General features: G+C 38.7%; 3 protein-coding genes and 2 pseudogenes across 3 annotated transcripts; all 5 read left to right on the top strand.

Moving 5' to 3' along the window:
* LOC117263233 (lactose-binding lectin l-2-like) lies at positions 1-702 on the top strand. Its single transcript, XM_033636452.2, has one exon. It carries the CDS (start codon positions 54-56, stop codon positions 561-563), a length of 510 nt encoding a protein of 169 aa, XP_033492343.1. The 5' UTR covers positions 1-53; the 3' UTR covers positions 564-702.
* A 7131-nt stretch (positions 703-7833) lies between these two features.
* On the top strand, positions 7834-8546 carry LOC117263957 (ladderlectin-like). Its single transcript, XM_033637706.2, has one exon. The coding sequence runs from the start codon at positions 7925-7927 to the stop codon at positions 8405-8407; it is 483 nt and encodes a 160-aa protein (XP_033493597.1). The 5' UTR covers positions 7834-7924; the 3' UTR covers positions 8408-8546.
* Positions 8547-10794: 2248 nt separating this feature from the next.
* On the top strand, positions 10795-11529 carry LOC117250586 (lactose-binding lectin l-2 pseudogene; annotated as a pseudogene).
* A 513-nt stretch (positions 11530-12042) lies between these two features.
* On the top strand, positions 12043-14074 carry LOC117263344 (galactose-specific lectin nattectin pseudogene; annotated as a pseudogene).
* A 611-nt stretch (positions 14075-14685) lies between these two features.
* LOC117263950 (C-type Lectin CRL-like) lies at positions 14686-16261 on the top strand. Its single transcript, XM_033637697.2, has one exon. It carries the CDS (start codon positions 15328-15330, stop codon positions 15805-15807), a length of 480 nt encoding a protein of 159 aa, XP_033493588.1. The 5' UTR covers positions 14686-15327; the 3' UTR covers positions 15808-16261.
* The last annotated feature ends 80 nt before the right edge of the window (positions 16262-16341 follow it).

Genomic DNA, 16341 nt, shown 5'->3' with positions numbered 1-16341 from the left:
GCTGTTTCTGAAAGATTCTCAATAACATCCAACAGTGCAGATCACGTTCTCTGATGACTCAGAGAGACTCCAAAATGCTCTTGTTCCTCTTCTTGTTCGGTCTGGCTCTGAGTGCTGTGTCTTCATCTGATGAGCATCAAGGGCAGCTACAGCGTGGCGCCTGTCCCATGTTCTGGTTCAACTTCAACGGCCGCTGCTACAAGTACGTCGCCACACGTATGACCTGGGCTGATGCAGAACTCCACTGTGTGTCAGAGGGAGCCAACTTGGTGTCTATCCACAGTCTGAATGAACACAATTTTGTCAAATCCCTGGTCAAGAACTTTGACCCTGCTGAAGGATGGACCTGGAGTGGACTCAGTGATGTCCACAAAGAAGGCAGTTGGATGTGGTCTGATGGGTCTGCAGTGAAGTTTGTCTTGTGGGCCACAGGACAGCCAGACAACGCTGGAGGACGGGAAAACTGTGGACACCTCAACTTTGGCACAGAATTAAAATGGAACGACCATCAGTGTTCTCAGACGTTCACTTTTGTTTGTGCGTCTCGCACAATTTGTCCATAGCAAACAAGAAGGTTGTATGTGAGTCAGCTCAGTGACTTTCCACCTGTTGCTCTGTAGTAAAGCATTAAGCCTGCATAAAGAAGAACAAATGTCAAAGTGAATGTACTGAATGACTCTCATGAATAAACTAAAAAAGGAACTGTTTGATGATTTGATTAACCTTATGCCTTTCACACAATATCAGTAGGCTACATTTTGATTTCCACAAACAGCTTCAAGCCCACCACTTTACACTGACCTGTGTTAATGTAAAAGGCTAAACTTCAAAACTTGATAAGTTAACATGGGATATGACACTTTTTGAACCTAGCAACATATTTATAATTCATTTCACACTGAACAAAATCTGTATTTAATACTTTCAGAATCACTTACATAACTGTAATATGAGCTACAATATGGGATATTTTCACAGACAGCACAGATCAAACCTGATCCGTTAGATCCCTTTTGTATACTAAGTGTAAATTGACAGCTGGATCATACATGCATTGTTTGGGTCCGGGCAAACATTTGTACAATACAATTTAAATAGATCCATGAGAATCTACGAGTGTAGCACAGTGGTATCAGGAGTTTTGGAGGGGGTTTCCAATGAAAAGCTCACTGCCAAAATAAAAGGACTTAGTTCAAAGGACAAGGGGCACATTGAACTGAAAGATAACGGGAATTTTGGGAGGACTTCCCTGAATAATATGGTCATGGAGGGAGAGGTACATATGGCTTGTGTTTGACTGCCCTGTTTTCATTTAATTTCTGTTTAATTTTTAAACTCACCACACGTGTTTTTTTATTGGACTATGATGCTTCGGTTCTGGCGGATAATATAGATAATTATTTCAAAATACATTTTTAAGAGACAAATGTTACATTGAGTCCTGCAGCATGGATGTGCAACAGAGCTGTGACGAAGACCCACTTTTAAACAGAACTGCCATCTTATGAGCAGCTTAGTCTGTGTCCCTGCATTTAAACACTCGCCTTTAAAGATGTTTTTGTTACAGCAGACTTGCTTGAGCCATTTAAGTATTTCATTTTACATGGATGTAAATTCTAAAGACTAAACAAGTCAGTTTATTGTGCAGGAAATGTTTCTTGAGGCTACGTCATCAACCTACGTTAGAGTTTTTTTTGTTCACAAACTTAAACCACTCAACATTATAAGAGTATTATTCATAAATTCAGTGACTTCTGTGCAGTTTTGAAGTGACAAAAGTTAATTTGCCATATTGACGGGCTCAGCAATGTGGAAGTGTGTCCTTTAGAAGAAAACAAGTTTGTGGTTTGAAGCTGTGATGCTGTGATGTGAAGGTACTTGTTGTTATGTCTTGTGGCCACTTGAGGGCAGAAACATCTATTTAAGAGACAGGAAACCAACAGCTTTTTTTTTTTTTTTTTAAGGCTGTTGATTAAAATTCTGTTTTAATGTTAAAACTACAACAACAACAAAAACAAAACAAACAAAAAACACAAATTATGCCTTTAAATATAAATTTAAAACTTTTTTATTATGCCTTAAATACAATCAGTTGCTTATTTTTTCATTGTCTGTCTGACAGTTTGGTCTGAGTCTTAAAGAATCATTAACTGTAATAATTACCTCTGCCAAGGAGGCTATGTTGTCACCAGCGTTGGTCTGTTTGTCTGGTTGTTTGTCTGTTTCTTTGTTTGTCTGCAAAATAACTCAAAAAGTTATGAATGGATTTTGATGAAATTTTCAGGAAAGGTGGATAATGGGACAAGGCACAGATGATGTGAAGGTACTTGTGTATAGTATGTCGTCCAAAATCATGAAAAAAGTCATAGTATAGTATGTCGTCCAAAATATTAAAAAAAGTCATAGTATAGTATGTTGTCCAAAATCATGAAAAAATGTCATAGTTTAGTATGTCGTCCAAAATATTAAAAAAAAACAAATCATAGTAAATTATGTCGTCCAAAATATTAAAAAAAGTCATAGTGTATGTCGTCCAAAATCATGAAAAAAGTCATAGTATAGTATGTCGTCCAAAATATTAAAAAAAAAGTCATAGTATAGTATGTCGTCCAAAATCATGAAAAAAGTCATAGTATAGTATGTCGTCCAAAATCATGAAAAAGTCATAGTATAGTATGTCGTCCAAAAAAACATGAAAAAAAGTCATAGTATAGTATGTCATCCAAAATCATGAAAAAATGTCATAGTTTAGTATGTCGTCCAAAATATTAAAAAAACAAATCATAGTAAATTATGTCATCCAAAATATTAAAAAAAAAAGTCATAGTATATGTTGTCCAAAATCATGAAAAAAGTCATAGTATAGTATGTCGTCCAAAATATTAAAAAAAAAGTCATAGTATAGTATGTCATCCAAAATATTAAAAAAAAGTCATAGTATAGTATGTCGTCCAAAATCATGAAAAAGTCATAGTATAGTATGTCGTCCAAAAAAACATGAAAAAAAAGTCATAGTATAGTATGTCGTCCAAAATCATGAAAAAAAAAGTCATGGTATAGTATGTCGTCCAAAATCATGAAAAAAGTCATAGTATAGTATGTTGTCCAAAATCATGAAAAAAAAGTCATAGTATAGTATGTCGTCCAAAATCATGAAAAAAAGTCATAGTATAGTATGTCGTCCAAAATCATGAAAAAAAAAAGTCATAGTATAGTATGTCGTCCAAAATCATGAAAAAAAAAGTCATAGTATAGTATGTCGTCCAAAATCATGAAAAAAGTCATAGTATAGTATGTCGTCCAAAATCATGAAAAAGTCATAGTATAGTATGTCGTCCAAAATATTTTAAAAAAGTCATAGTATATGTCGTCCAAAATCATGAAAAAAAAGTCATAGTATAGTATGTCGTCCAAAAAAAACATGAAAAAAAGTCATAGTATAGTATGTCGTCCAAAAAAAACATGAAAAAAAGTCATAGTATAGTATGTCGTCCAAAATCATGAAAAAAAAAAGTCATAGTATAGTATGTCGTCCAAAATCATGAAAAAAAAAAGTCATGGTATAGTATGTCGTCCAAAATCATGAAAAAAAGTCATAGTATAGTATGTTGACCAAAAAAACATGAAAAAAGTCATGATATAGTATGTCGTCCAAAATCATGAAAAAATGTCATAGTATAGTATGTCGTCCAAAAAAAACATGAAAAAAAAGTCATAGTATAGTATGTTGACCAAAAAAACATGAAAAAAGTCATAGTATAGTATGTCGTCCAAAATCATGAAAAAAGTCATAGTATAGCATGTCATCCAAAACCGGGAAAAAATGTCCTAGTATAGTATGGCGTCCTAAACCATGAAAAAAGGTCATAGTATAGCATGTCGTCCAAAATCATGAAACAATGTTGTACTATAGTGTGTTTATAGTCTATAGTACTGATAGTTATAGTCATGTTTGTCTGATAGTTACAGTCATGTTTGTCCTGCTGAACATGTCTTGACTCTGGATCTTCATCCTACAGGAGATTCAGTCTCTCTCGCTCCCTCTTTTTACTGGTTTCAGTCTCTTATTTGCATGCAAGGTGTGCTTCAGTTCCCCCTGTTGTTGGGTAGCTTGTCCTCTTCCCAGGCCTACATTTTAAGAGGAGGTCACGTGGCTCGGACTCTCCCTGTTTGTAGACACCTGGAAGTTACTAACACCCTTACTGATTCATTCTTTATATATGTTTACAACCTCAACTGATTGTCTATACTGTCACTGTATTATGTTTGTCTGTTCTATGCACATGACATCTATTGTATTTAAATCTGTCTCACAACAACTAAAGCCATGTATGTTGATCACTGAATAGGCAGATACAGTCTAATAGAAAGAGAACAATGCGAGTTAGTCACTGCTGCAGTATCTGCGCTGACTGTTACTATACTGTATCAGAAAAAAAAGAAAAAGTAAAAACAGGACTCAGTGTGATGATTCAAACCATCAGAAGCCCCCAAAGGTACCAGTGGACACCCTGATATTGGAAAACTACGCTGCCACGTGTACTATTTTTAATGTAATCATTTCCTGATTTGTAGCGTCCCTTTTGTTTTTCCAGCCATAGCAGTAAAATGTGTGATGCAGTGTGTCTGAGATCAGTGATTGTGTTCACGTGTCCTGTGATTATGCTACTGTAGCACTTTTTAAAAACAAATAATACAGGGGCCACTACAGAAATATGTTTAGTGCCATAGTCAAAGGAACTGATAACATATTTATGGATCTCTGATGGCCTCTGATAAATCGGTTTTCCCGTAATCTAGGTGACTTGGTCCAAACAACTGTTGATAAATAGTAAATATTTATTGCTTGTCTGTTATTTCCTTGTTTTCATGTGAGAGTCCTGGTTAATTTTTATCCAAACACTCCTCACACACGTTTCTCACGTGACTGTGTTGTTTTCATTCTAGTACATAATAAGATAATATAAATATTTTTGTGCTGTCAGTAATATGGACCTGTACATTTTTCAGTGCGGCAACATCCTCTTAAATTTCTCTTATCTTTTCTCTTAACTTTCTGTTGAGATGAAAATCAAGAGAAGTCAGCTCCAGGTGCACCAAACCTTCTTAACCATACGAATCCCACTGTTAAACAAACTTAAACAAAGTAAATACGATTTTCTGAAGTGTCAGTACTGACATTCCAGAAAAAATAATGATGCTGCAAATGCCTCATCAGCAGCAGTGGTGGAGGAAGTATTCAGATCTTTACTGAACTACTCACTGCAAAAAAAAATCAATGAATATCAAAATAGTTGCAATTTTTTTCTTTAATCAACTGATCATTTCAGCTGCACTTGGATATTTCCATATGGTTTCATTGTGCACAAAAATCTTAATTTGTGAGGCAACTAGTAACTGAAGTCATCTAATAATTACAGTGGAGAAGGAAGAAGAAGAAGAAGAAGAAAGTGGCATGAGATTAAAATAGTCAAGTAAAGTAAAAGCACCTCAAAGTTGTACTTAAATACAACTTGGGTAAAGGTACTTTGTTACACTCCACCACAGGTCAGCAGAGGGAACTAAGATTAAAAGGAAATCGTCCTCTTGACAGTCTCATCGCTGTGTTACAGCTGTATGAGTTTTGTGCTGCTGTCCCTTTTCCCTCCACTGTAGATCTGCCCCAGTGTGCTGCATTGCACCTGGCATGGAGGAGGAGGAGGTGCTTGAGAGCTCCTGTGGCAGCAGCAGAGCAGAGTGTTTTGTTGCCTCTCAGCGTGGGATTTTATTGCCTTGTTTGTATGATTTTTTGTTAAGAAAACCCATGGATTGGTTGTTTTAAAGGTGTCTCGTGGTTATTTTGGGTCAGTGGTGGAGTTCTGTTTGCCCCATAGGGCCGCCAAAAGGTGGGGCGTAACACTCAGAATCCGTCTCATTGAATAGATGTGTGTAATATTTGAAAATGCACTCTCTGCATGAAGCCTGGATGGCCAAAGCATGTAAGCCATTCAGAAGCTGAGCGTATCAAACAGAAATCAATGAAAACTGACGAAATAAGAACAAAGTGTGCACATGTTCAACAATGAGAGGAAAACTCCTCATACTGTATGTCTCTTCCTGCTCGAGGCCCATTGAGTCCTGCAGCATAAATGTACTGCAGAGCTGTGATGAAGACCCACATTTAAACAGAGACAGTCTCATGAGCAGCATAGTCTTTGTCTCTGCATGTAAACACTCACCTTTAAAGACAGAATCCAATCACTCGTTGTCACCAACATCTCCTTGATTAAAGCACCCTTTGCAGGTCTCCATCTACTGTATGTGTTCGGAGACTCCTGGAGGTTGCTGACATTCCTCTGGATCTATTCCTAAAACCCGGATATGAGTTAGCATTTTGCCACTCACAGTTCCCTCATCTTGAAGTCAAAGGGTTTTTTGAATACTCTTTTTTTATTAGATGCCCAAGAGACTTTCATGACAAAATAAAATACACCAGTAAATATTCCACTTGTGAACTTACAGCCTTCTGTGCCTTAAAAAAGGTGGTTGCGAACAAGTGGCTAAACAAGACCACAGAACATCATCACACCCAACGCAGCTTTACAGCCGTGTTGTGGGGATGTTAAGTCATGAGACGGGTAATGTAGTTTATTTACAGCCCAACTGCATTTGGGGCCTCAAAAATCATCAATGTTCATTTGTGAAGATTATCTTGCTGAACAAAACATGTAAGTATCATAAATGTTTGTTTGCCACAGAGCTTATTTTCTGCAATAATCCAAAATTCAATGGCAAAATCCCACAGGCCTTTTGATGAGGAAACCAGGGCGACGTAAACTTCCACATTGGTCGACATTACGTCACCCCGGAGCACTCTCTATGTTAACAATCTCAAATTTTGTCATCCTGATTGTCAATACTGTAATTATTTTATTTGTCTGTTCTGTACACACATCATCTATTGTATTTAAATCTGTCTCACTGCAACTAAAGTATGTTGATCATTGAATAGGCATATACAGTCTAATAGAAAGAGAACAATGCGAGTTAGTCACTGCTGCAGTTAAGAAAAAGTAAAAACAGGTCTCACAGTGTGAGAATTCAAACCATCAGAAGCCCCCAAAGGTACCAGTGGACACCCTGATATTGGAAAACTACGCTGCCACGTGTACTATTTTTAATGTAATCATTTCCTGATTTGTCCCTTTTTTTTTTTTACAGCCATGGCAGTAAAATGTGTGATGCAGTGTGTCTGAGATCAGTGATTGAGTTCACGTGTCCTGTGATTATGCTACTGCTGCACTTCTTAAAAACAAATAATACAGGGGCCACTACAGAAATGTGTAGCTGAACCTGTAATATCCACACAGACTTCACGCTATAGACACCTCTGACTATCTGTAGTTTAGCACATTGATCATATACCAGGTTTCCTCGTCTTGTTTTCCAGTAAGAATTTTAGTGCCAAAGTCAAAGGAACTGATAACATATTTATGGATCTCTGATGGCCTCTGATAAATCAGTATTCCCGTAATCTAGGTGACTTGGTCCAAACAACTGTTGATGAATAGTAAACATTTATTGCTTGTCTGTTATTTCCTTGTTTTCATTTCAGAGTCCTGGTTAATTTTTATCCAAACACTCCTTACACACTTTTCTCATGTGACCGTGTTGTTTTCATTCTAGTACATAATGAGCTAATAATTTGACAATGTCCTGTAAATTGTCTTCATTTTTGGCTCATATTCAGATACTGTGTAGTTGTGTACAGTTAGAAGTGTTTGCCCAGTGGTTTTGAGCAGTGACATCACACCAACAGTGCAGACACCCTCTCTGAAGCGTATAAAAGAAAGTGGCCTTTCAGCTGTCTCTGAAAGATTCTCCATAACATCCAACGGTGCAGATCACGTTCTACGAAGACTTAGACAAAGACTCCGACACCAACATGCTCTTGTTCCTCTTCATGTTCGGTCTGGCTCTGGGTGCTGTGTCTCCTTCAGACGTCCATCAGGTGAAGCTACAGCGTGGCGCCTGTCCCATGTTCTGGTACAGCTTCAACGGCCGCTGCTACAAGTACATCGCTACACGCATGACCTGGGCTGATGCAGAGTTCCACTGTGTGACACAAAGAGCCAACCTGGTGTCCATCCACAGTCTGAATGAACACAATTTTGTCAGATCCCTGATCAGGAACTTTGACCATGCCGAAGGATGGACCTGGATTGGACTCACTGACATTCACAGAGAAGGCAGATGGACGTGGTCCGATGGGTCTAGAGTCAACTTTGTCTTGTGGGATGTGGGACAGCCAGACAACTATAGACATGAACACTGTGGACACGTCAACTTTGGCTCAAATCGGAGATGGAATGACCATCAGTGTCATAATGCATTCGCTTCTGTTTGTGTATCCCGCAAAATTTGTTAGCAGCTGAGAAGGACTCAGTGACTTTCCGCCTGCTGCTCTGTAGTAATGCATTGAGCCTGCATGATAAAGATGCAAATGTGTGTTTGTGCTTTCTCATATACAACCCTACTTATGAATAAAATGGATTGTTTGATGATAATGTTGCTGTGTCTTTTATAGAAGTTCAAAATACTTTTAGATTTCCACCACAATATTAAATGATAATAGCTTCGATTTATAGAGCACCTTTCAAGTTACCCAAGGTTGCTTTACAGAGTAAGAATACACAAATAAATAAATAGAAATGACAATGAAAATGAAAAACATGAGTTGACTAGAGGCCATACGCCTTGGTGAACAAATGGGTTTTCAGCAGGTTTTTGTAAACGTCCAGAGATGGGGCTTTGTGAATCTCTGCTGGGAGGGAGCTCCAGAGGGTGGGGGCGGCAACACAAAATGCTCTGTCACCAAAAGTTCACAGAGGTGTGAGAGGTGGAGAGCAGGCCCGTGTCTGAGGACCATAGGTTCCGGGGCGGGGTATAGGGGTGGAGGAGGTCAGACAGGTAAACGGTGTTTCTTCTATCATCAAGCCCACCACTTTACACTATCACGTACTTAACTTTGTTCACACAAGATATAGCTCTTCTTGGACCTGTATCTTGGATATTATAGCCTAATTCATTTCACAATACACAAAGGTTTTATCACAGAGGAGAAGTTCTTGCATCAATGCACCAGCTGAAGGAGCTGACGGGCCTGCGTCTCACTGGAGCTGTACCTTGTATGACTTCATGTGACATGTCTGTCCCTGACGTAGTGATGAAGTGACACCACTGGTCCATTGAGTGCTTGAGTTTCCACATCGACCATTGCTCTGCCTAAAATAAAAAGGAACAAACAGTCCTCATATTGTCAGGAGATGCCAAGAAACGTCATGAGGAGGAAGTGGAAATAAGACACTGATGATTCTGCTCAAAACGAAATGTGCTGCAGCTTGTATAAACAGCGTGGCTGCATTTTGTCCCCAGAACACAAAACTTTCAGGTACAGACTCTTGAATCGTCCAAAAGCTTTAATGGTCACTGAGCGTTTGTGAACACAGATGCAAAGTGAACTCACACTGCAGAGAAGAAGGCTACGTCCACATTACATGCAAACGTGGCTTAAATGTGATTTTTTTTTCTTTTTTTTTTTGCTCACATGTTACACAGATCTGTTTTTTCAGAGTAGCGAAGACACAGAAATCAGACTTTTCCCAATTAGGTCTAGGCCACTTTCATATGTGGCGCTTAATCTCATACATGTATGATGTCACATATGGGTCACTTCAAACATGGTTGAGAACAGTCTAGGCAGAAAGATCAGATTTGGGGAAATAATCGGAGATGGGCATTAGTCTTGAGTCACAGCTCCGACTAAATCACAACAAATTGCTGTCTTAAAGTGAACACACACTGAATAGACGGATGCAGTCTTAATGACAGAGCACTATGAGTTATTCAGTGCTGCAAAATCTGCTGGTTCAAAAAACAGGGCCTGCAGAGCGAGGATATTGTAGTGTTGGCTGATGATTAGAAGAACGCCAAAATGTTCAGCAAGTGCCATTTACTTCAACTGGATGCACATACAATAAAATATTAGTTAACAGCAAGCATAGTATAGCACCCTTCATTCAGTCGTCGCCATCCAAACTTTCCTAACAAGTGCCTGCTTATTGACGGTGCTGCCTAATTGTATAAAACAGCAACATGTAAATGATAGAAAACAAAAGATATAAACCCCACATTACCAGCAAAAATCAGACTTTGAAGCCTACACTGCCACGTGTACTATTTTTAATGTAATCATTTCCTGATTTGTAACGTCCCTTTTGTTTTTACAGCCATGGCAGTAAAATGTGCGATGCAATGTCTGAGATCAGTGATTGTGTTCACGTGTCCTATGATTATGCCACTGTTGCACTTTTTAAAAACAAATAAAACTCGGACCAAAGACAAAGGAACTGACAATATCTTTATAGATCTCTGATGGCCTCTGATAAATCAGTTTTCCCGTAATCTAGGTGACTTGATCCAAAGCACAAAAGGTAGCCTACATTGGACTAAATGGTTCCTGGAGTCCTCGTCTCTGCTATAGCTCAGGCCTATTTTTTTTTATACTGTGATAATATTGATAAGCATTGTTGTGATGCAATGACAATATGATTAAACAACAAACACTTTCTTTCTTTCTTTCTTTCGTCCTCGTCTCTGTTATAGCTCAGGCCTATTTTGTTTTATACTGCGATAATACTGATAAGCATTGTTGTGATGCAATGAAAGATTAGATACTGTGTAGTTGTGTGCAGTTAAATGTTTGCCAAGTGGTTTTGACCTGTGGCATCACACCAGCAGTGCAGACACCCTCTCTGAAGCGTATAAAAGAAAGTGGCCTTTCAGCTGTCTCTGAAAGATTCTCAATAACATCCAGCAGTGTAGATCACATTCTCCAAAGACTTAGACAAAGACTCCGACACCAACATGCTCTTGTTCCTCTTCATGTTCGGTCTGGCTCTGGGTGCTGTGTCTCCTTCAGAAGTCCATCAGGTGAAGCTACAGCGTGGCGCCTGTCCTATGTTCTGGTACAGCTTCAACGGCCGCTGCTACAAGTACATCGCCACACGTATGACCTGGGCTGATGCAGAACTCCACTGTGTGTCAGAGGGAAGCAACCTGGTGTCTATCTACAGTCTGGATGAACATAATTTTGTCCAATCCCTGATCAAGAACTTCGACCCTGCTCAGGGATTTACCTGGATTGGACTCAGCGACACCCAGAAGGAAGGAGGATGGATGTGGTCTGATGGTTGCCCTGTCAAATTTACCTTTTGGAGAACAGGAGAGCCAAACAACGTTGGAGGACATGAAGACTGTGTACACACTAACCTTGGTGAAGAACGGAAATGGAATGATTATCCATGTTCTCATGCATTAACATTTGTTTGTGCATCTCGCAGAGTTTGTCCTTAGCAACCAAGACGGTTATAACTGACTGAACTCAGTAACTTTCCACCCCTTGCTCTGTGGTAATACATTAGGACTGCACTATGTACTTTCTCATCTATGATTCTACTCATGAATAAAATGATTGTTTAATGATGACAATATCGTTATGTCTCCGTCACTTACTTAACTTAGTATAGTTAATGCAGGATGTGGTTTTTCTTGGACCCATCAAGGTATTTATAATCCATTTCACAATAAAAGCTGTATTTCATATTTTCAGAATAGCTAACAAAGCTGTAATGAACAGAGTGAAAGACATGTGAAGCAATAGGAAAAGAACCGTCATAATGTTTATGATGAAGATGTTCGGGAAGAATGCATTCAGGCCTCGTATTCTCTTGTTCTTTATAACAAATAAAGAGCTACAAGTATGAGATAATACATTACATGCAAAAACATTATCCCGCTTATACCATGGTTACTTACCAGAGAAATAAAAACTAATATGGTATAAAAAATCATAGCATGGTCTGGGTGAATACTTGTTTCTGATTGGCTGAACGGTGTCAATAAAAAGGTGATAAATTACTTGCCCCGGTGATGATCATCTGAAGGGCAAGTGAAGGGCACGCCGGATTGAAAGCTTCCTAGTTTTTCTGTGGAATTCATGTCAGAAGTAGATTTGCCTGTATCCTATAGTTATAATGGGAAAGTCTATAAACTTTATTTCTATCTGTTAGAGCTCAGGCCTTTTTGTTTGTTTTATTTCAGAGTTGTGGTTCATTTTTATCCAAACATAGTCCGTGCACATTTGTCGCTGAACTATAATGTTTTCCTTTCTTTGTTTCTTTCTTTCTTTGTTTGTTTCTTTCTTTCTTTCTTTCATCCTCGTCTCTGTTATAGCTCAGCCCTATTTTGTTTAATAACTGTTGATAAATAGTAAACATTTATTGCTTGTCTGTTATTTCCTTGTTTTCATGTCAGAGACCTGGTTAATTTTTATCCAAACACTTGTCACACATGTTTCACACATGACTGTGTTGTTTTCATTCCAGTAGATAATGAGCTAATAATTTTACAATGTCCTGTAAATTGTCTTTATTTTTGGCTCATATTCAGATACTGTGTAGTTGTGTACAGGTAAAAGTGTTTGCCCAGTGGTTTTGACCTGTGACATCACACCAGCAGTGCAGACACCCTCTCTGAAGCGTATAAAAGAAAGTGGCCTTTCAGCTGTCTCTGAAAGATTCTCAATAACATCCAACGGTGAAGATCACGTTCTACGAAGACTTAAACAAAGACTCCGACACCAACATGCTCTTGTTCCTGTTCATGTTCGGTCTGGCTCTGGGTGCTGTGTCTCCTTCAGATGTCCATCAGGTGAAGCTACAGCGTGGCGCCTGTCCCATGTTCTGGTACAGCTTCAACGGCCGCTGCTACAAGTACATCGCCACACGTATGACCTGGGCTGATGCAGAGCTCCACTGTGTGTCAGAGGGAGCCAACTTGGCGTCTATCCACAGTCTGGATGAACATAATTTTGTCAAATCCCTGATCAAGAACTTTGACCCTGCACAGGGAAGGACCTGGATTGGACTCAGTGACACCCAGAAGGAAGGACGATGGATGTGGTCTGATGGGTCTGCAGTCAACTTTGTCTTTTGGCATGCAGCACAGCCAGACAATTGTGGAAGAACTGAACATTGTGTTCACAACAACTTTGGCACAGAATTAAAATGGAATGATCATCAGTGTTATCAGACATACACTTTTGTTTGTGCATCTCGCACAGTTTGTCCTTAGCAACCAAGAAGGTTATAACTGATTGATCTCAGTAACTTTCCACCCCTTGCTCTGTGGTAATACATTAAGACTGCACGATAACGATACAAAAGTTTGTACATATATAATTCTTCTCATGTACTGTTTGACTATGAAGATGTTTCTATGTGTTTTATGCAAGTATAAAATACTTTGGGATTTCCACCAAAAGATTTCGTCTCTGTCGCTTACTTAACTTAGTATAGTTAATGCAGGATGTGGTCTTTCTTAGACCCATCAAGGTATTTATAATCCATTCCACAATAAAAGTTTTATTTCATATTTTCAGAATAGCTAACAAAGCTGTAATGACCATAATGAAAGACACCATCATAGAGAAGAGAACCATCATAGTGTTTATGATAGGGATGTTTTTTAAGAATGCATTTGGGTGTACAGGTGACAGGCACAAATATATATCTATTTAATTATACACAAAAATAAAAGAAACATAAAAGGACAACACTATGAAAGACTAATTGCTAAGCATTTCTTTAAAGCTTGCTGAAAATTCCTATCTGTGTCAATCAGTTTCAAAGATACTGGAAGTTCATTCCATTCAATTGCAGCTGTATATAAGGAGGTGTCATTGTCCACTGAACTTTGAAATCTTAAAAGAATAAAATCTGTTGAGCTGTGTCTCATCAAATAGTTGTAATTCTCCCTGAAGAGATTGAAGTAGTTGGACGGAGGTTTGGGGACCTCATTATAAACAATTTTATTTGCATGACTCTTTATTGACAGGAAGCCAATTAAACTGTAGAAAATGTGCCAAATCAAGATGGGTACCTGAGAGGTAACTTGTCTTTATGTGCTGTGGTGTACTGATAAGCCAGGAGGTGGCAGCATAGCCAAAGTGACATTAAACGAATGCCCCTGCTAACATCTTTAGCACTGATGTATTCAATCACTCTGATTTTCTTGCCAAGAATTTTGTCTTTTGGCAGATTTTAGTGAGGGCTTTCACTGTCATGGCCTCCCTTGATAGATGTTTATATAATGTATATCTTAAATAGCAGTAATAGTATCCTTAGCCTTCCTTTACTGTCATCTCTGCTGTCTTTCCTAGTTTTATTCTGAATCCAAAAAGATGGCCTCTATTTTCCCTAAATGAAGACACAGCTTGTTATTAGACAGCCGAGTCCCAAAAGTGTGAGGCTCTTGCTGAATCTTAATGAGACACCAGAATAGCTGAGTTGTCTGCATAGAGAAACAGGTCAGAAGAACAGACCACCTTTATATCATTAATGTACAGCAGGAAAAAAGTGGCCCTGAGACACACCCTTGAGGGACCCCACAACTTGTGTAATAAATTAAAAAAGGCACAATAAAAAAATAACTTATAGACAAATTCACATTTGGTTTATACAGTACAATACATACATTGCTTTTAGAGCTCTGGTCCATGTATTGCCAGCCATATTAGTACAGCTTTAAAACACAATATTTGTTAAACTGTGGATTATCTAAAGGAAGATGCTTGGACTCACAGAAATCTTTCATTTATTTCATTAAAAAGCTCAGAGTAAAAAAAGAAAGAAAATGACAACACTTTTATAGATCTGTGGCGGCCTCTGATAAATTACTTGCACAGTGATGTTAGTGACATCGACTGAAGGGCATGTGAAGGGCACATTGGATTGAAAAGTTCCTGTTTATTCAATGAAATACATGTCAGAATTAGATTTGCCTGTATCATTCAGTTATTTCAGTATTTTTCCATGTCTGTTCCAGTCTGTGTGTAATAGATAGATATGGGAACAGCACAGGTGTAACAGCTGTTGCAGTCACCAGTACACTGCCTATCAGCATGTGAATATTTGATTAACCACAGGCTCTGAGAGTAAAATGCAAGTGGAAATGTTTATATAGACTTTTATGTGACATCTCCAGGTGCTGGTGGTGTTTTTTTGGCTCATGTTGAGTTACTGTGTGGTTGTGTACAGCTGAAAGTGTTTGCCAAGTTCAGTTGACCAATAATACTGTGCCAACAGTGCAGACACCCTCTCTGAAGCATGTAAAAGAAAGCAGCCTGTCACCTCTCTTCTTCAGGGTCTTGATCCCATCCAGCGGTGCAGATCAACTCCAGCCAACATACGACCCCTCATCCTGCTCCTGTGACACAGAGACGCCAACATGCTCTCGCTCCTCTTGTTGTTTGGTCTGGCTCTGGGTGCTGTGTCTTCTCCTGATGTGAAGCTGCAGCGTGGCAACTGTCCCATGTTCTGGTACAGCTTCAACGGCCGCTGCTACAAGTACATCTCCACACGTTTCACCTGGGCTGATGCAGAGCTCCACTGTGTGTCAGAGGGAGCCAACCTGGTGTCCATCCACAGTCAAGATGAAGAGAATTTTGTCAAATCTCTGATCAAGAACTTTGACCCTGCACAGGGGTATACCTGGATCGGACTGAGTGACACCCAGAAGGAAGGAGGATGGATGTGGTCTGATGGGTCTGCAGTGGACTTTACCTTTTGGAATACAGGACAGCCAGACAACTATAGAGAATACGAACACTGTGTTCACAACAACTGTTTTGCAGATTTGAAATGGAATGACGATCTTTGTTCTGTAACTTATGCCTCTGTTTGTATATCTCGTATAACCTGTACATAGCAACTGAGACAGTAACATATGTCTGACTGAGCCTGATCTCTGTTCAGCTGTTGCTCTGTTGACATGAATGAGGCCTCTACAATAAAGACACAAATGTACACTGTTGTGTTTACAGAAGTCACTTCATTTTCATGAATGTTGGATATTCACACAGGTAACTTTAGTGGTTGATCAAAAGGAATATTTCCACGCCTTTATCATAATCTCAAAATTAATATTACCAATATTTATTAAAAATAATACTACCCCTTCATTGTACTTAACAAACATGTATTTATTAAGAGGATTAGAACCTACAGCCATAACCTAAACATGATTTTTAATCCACAGATTGCTACCCTTTGTGTTTTTATAGATTTACATTTATTTGTGTCTTTGCATGTCTTCTCCAGCTGTGTGTCTTGTGTGTGTAAATTAAAAGAGTCTGGCCTTGACCAGATCTGTATGAAAACTGTCCCAAGATCAATTTTATGATTTCGTGCTATATAAATAAAATTGTTTTGGCTTATCTCTTACACATACTAAAACAAAGTG

This window comes from Epinephelus lanceolatus, chromosome 16, assembly GCF_041903045.1.
Source record: "Epinephelus lanceolatus isolate andai-2023 chromosome 16, ASM4190304v1, whole genome shotgun sequence".
NCBI lineage: Eukaryota > Metazoa > Chordata > Actinopteri > Perciformes > Serranidae > Epinephelus > Epinephelus lanceolatus.
This window is presented reverse-complemented; position numbering and strand designations above follow the sequence as displayed.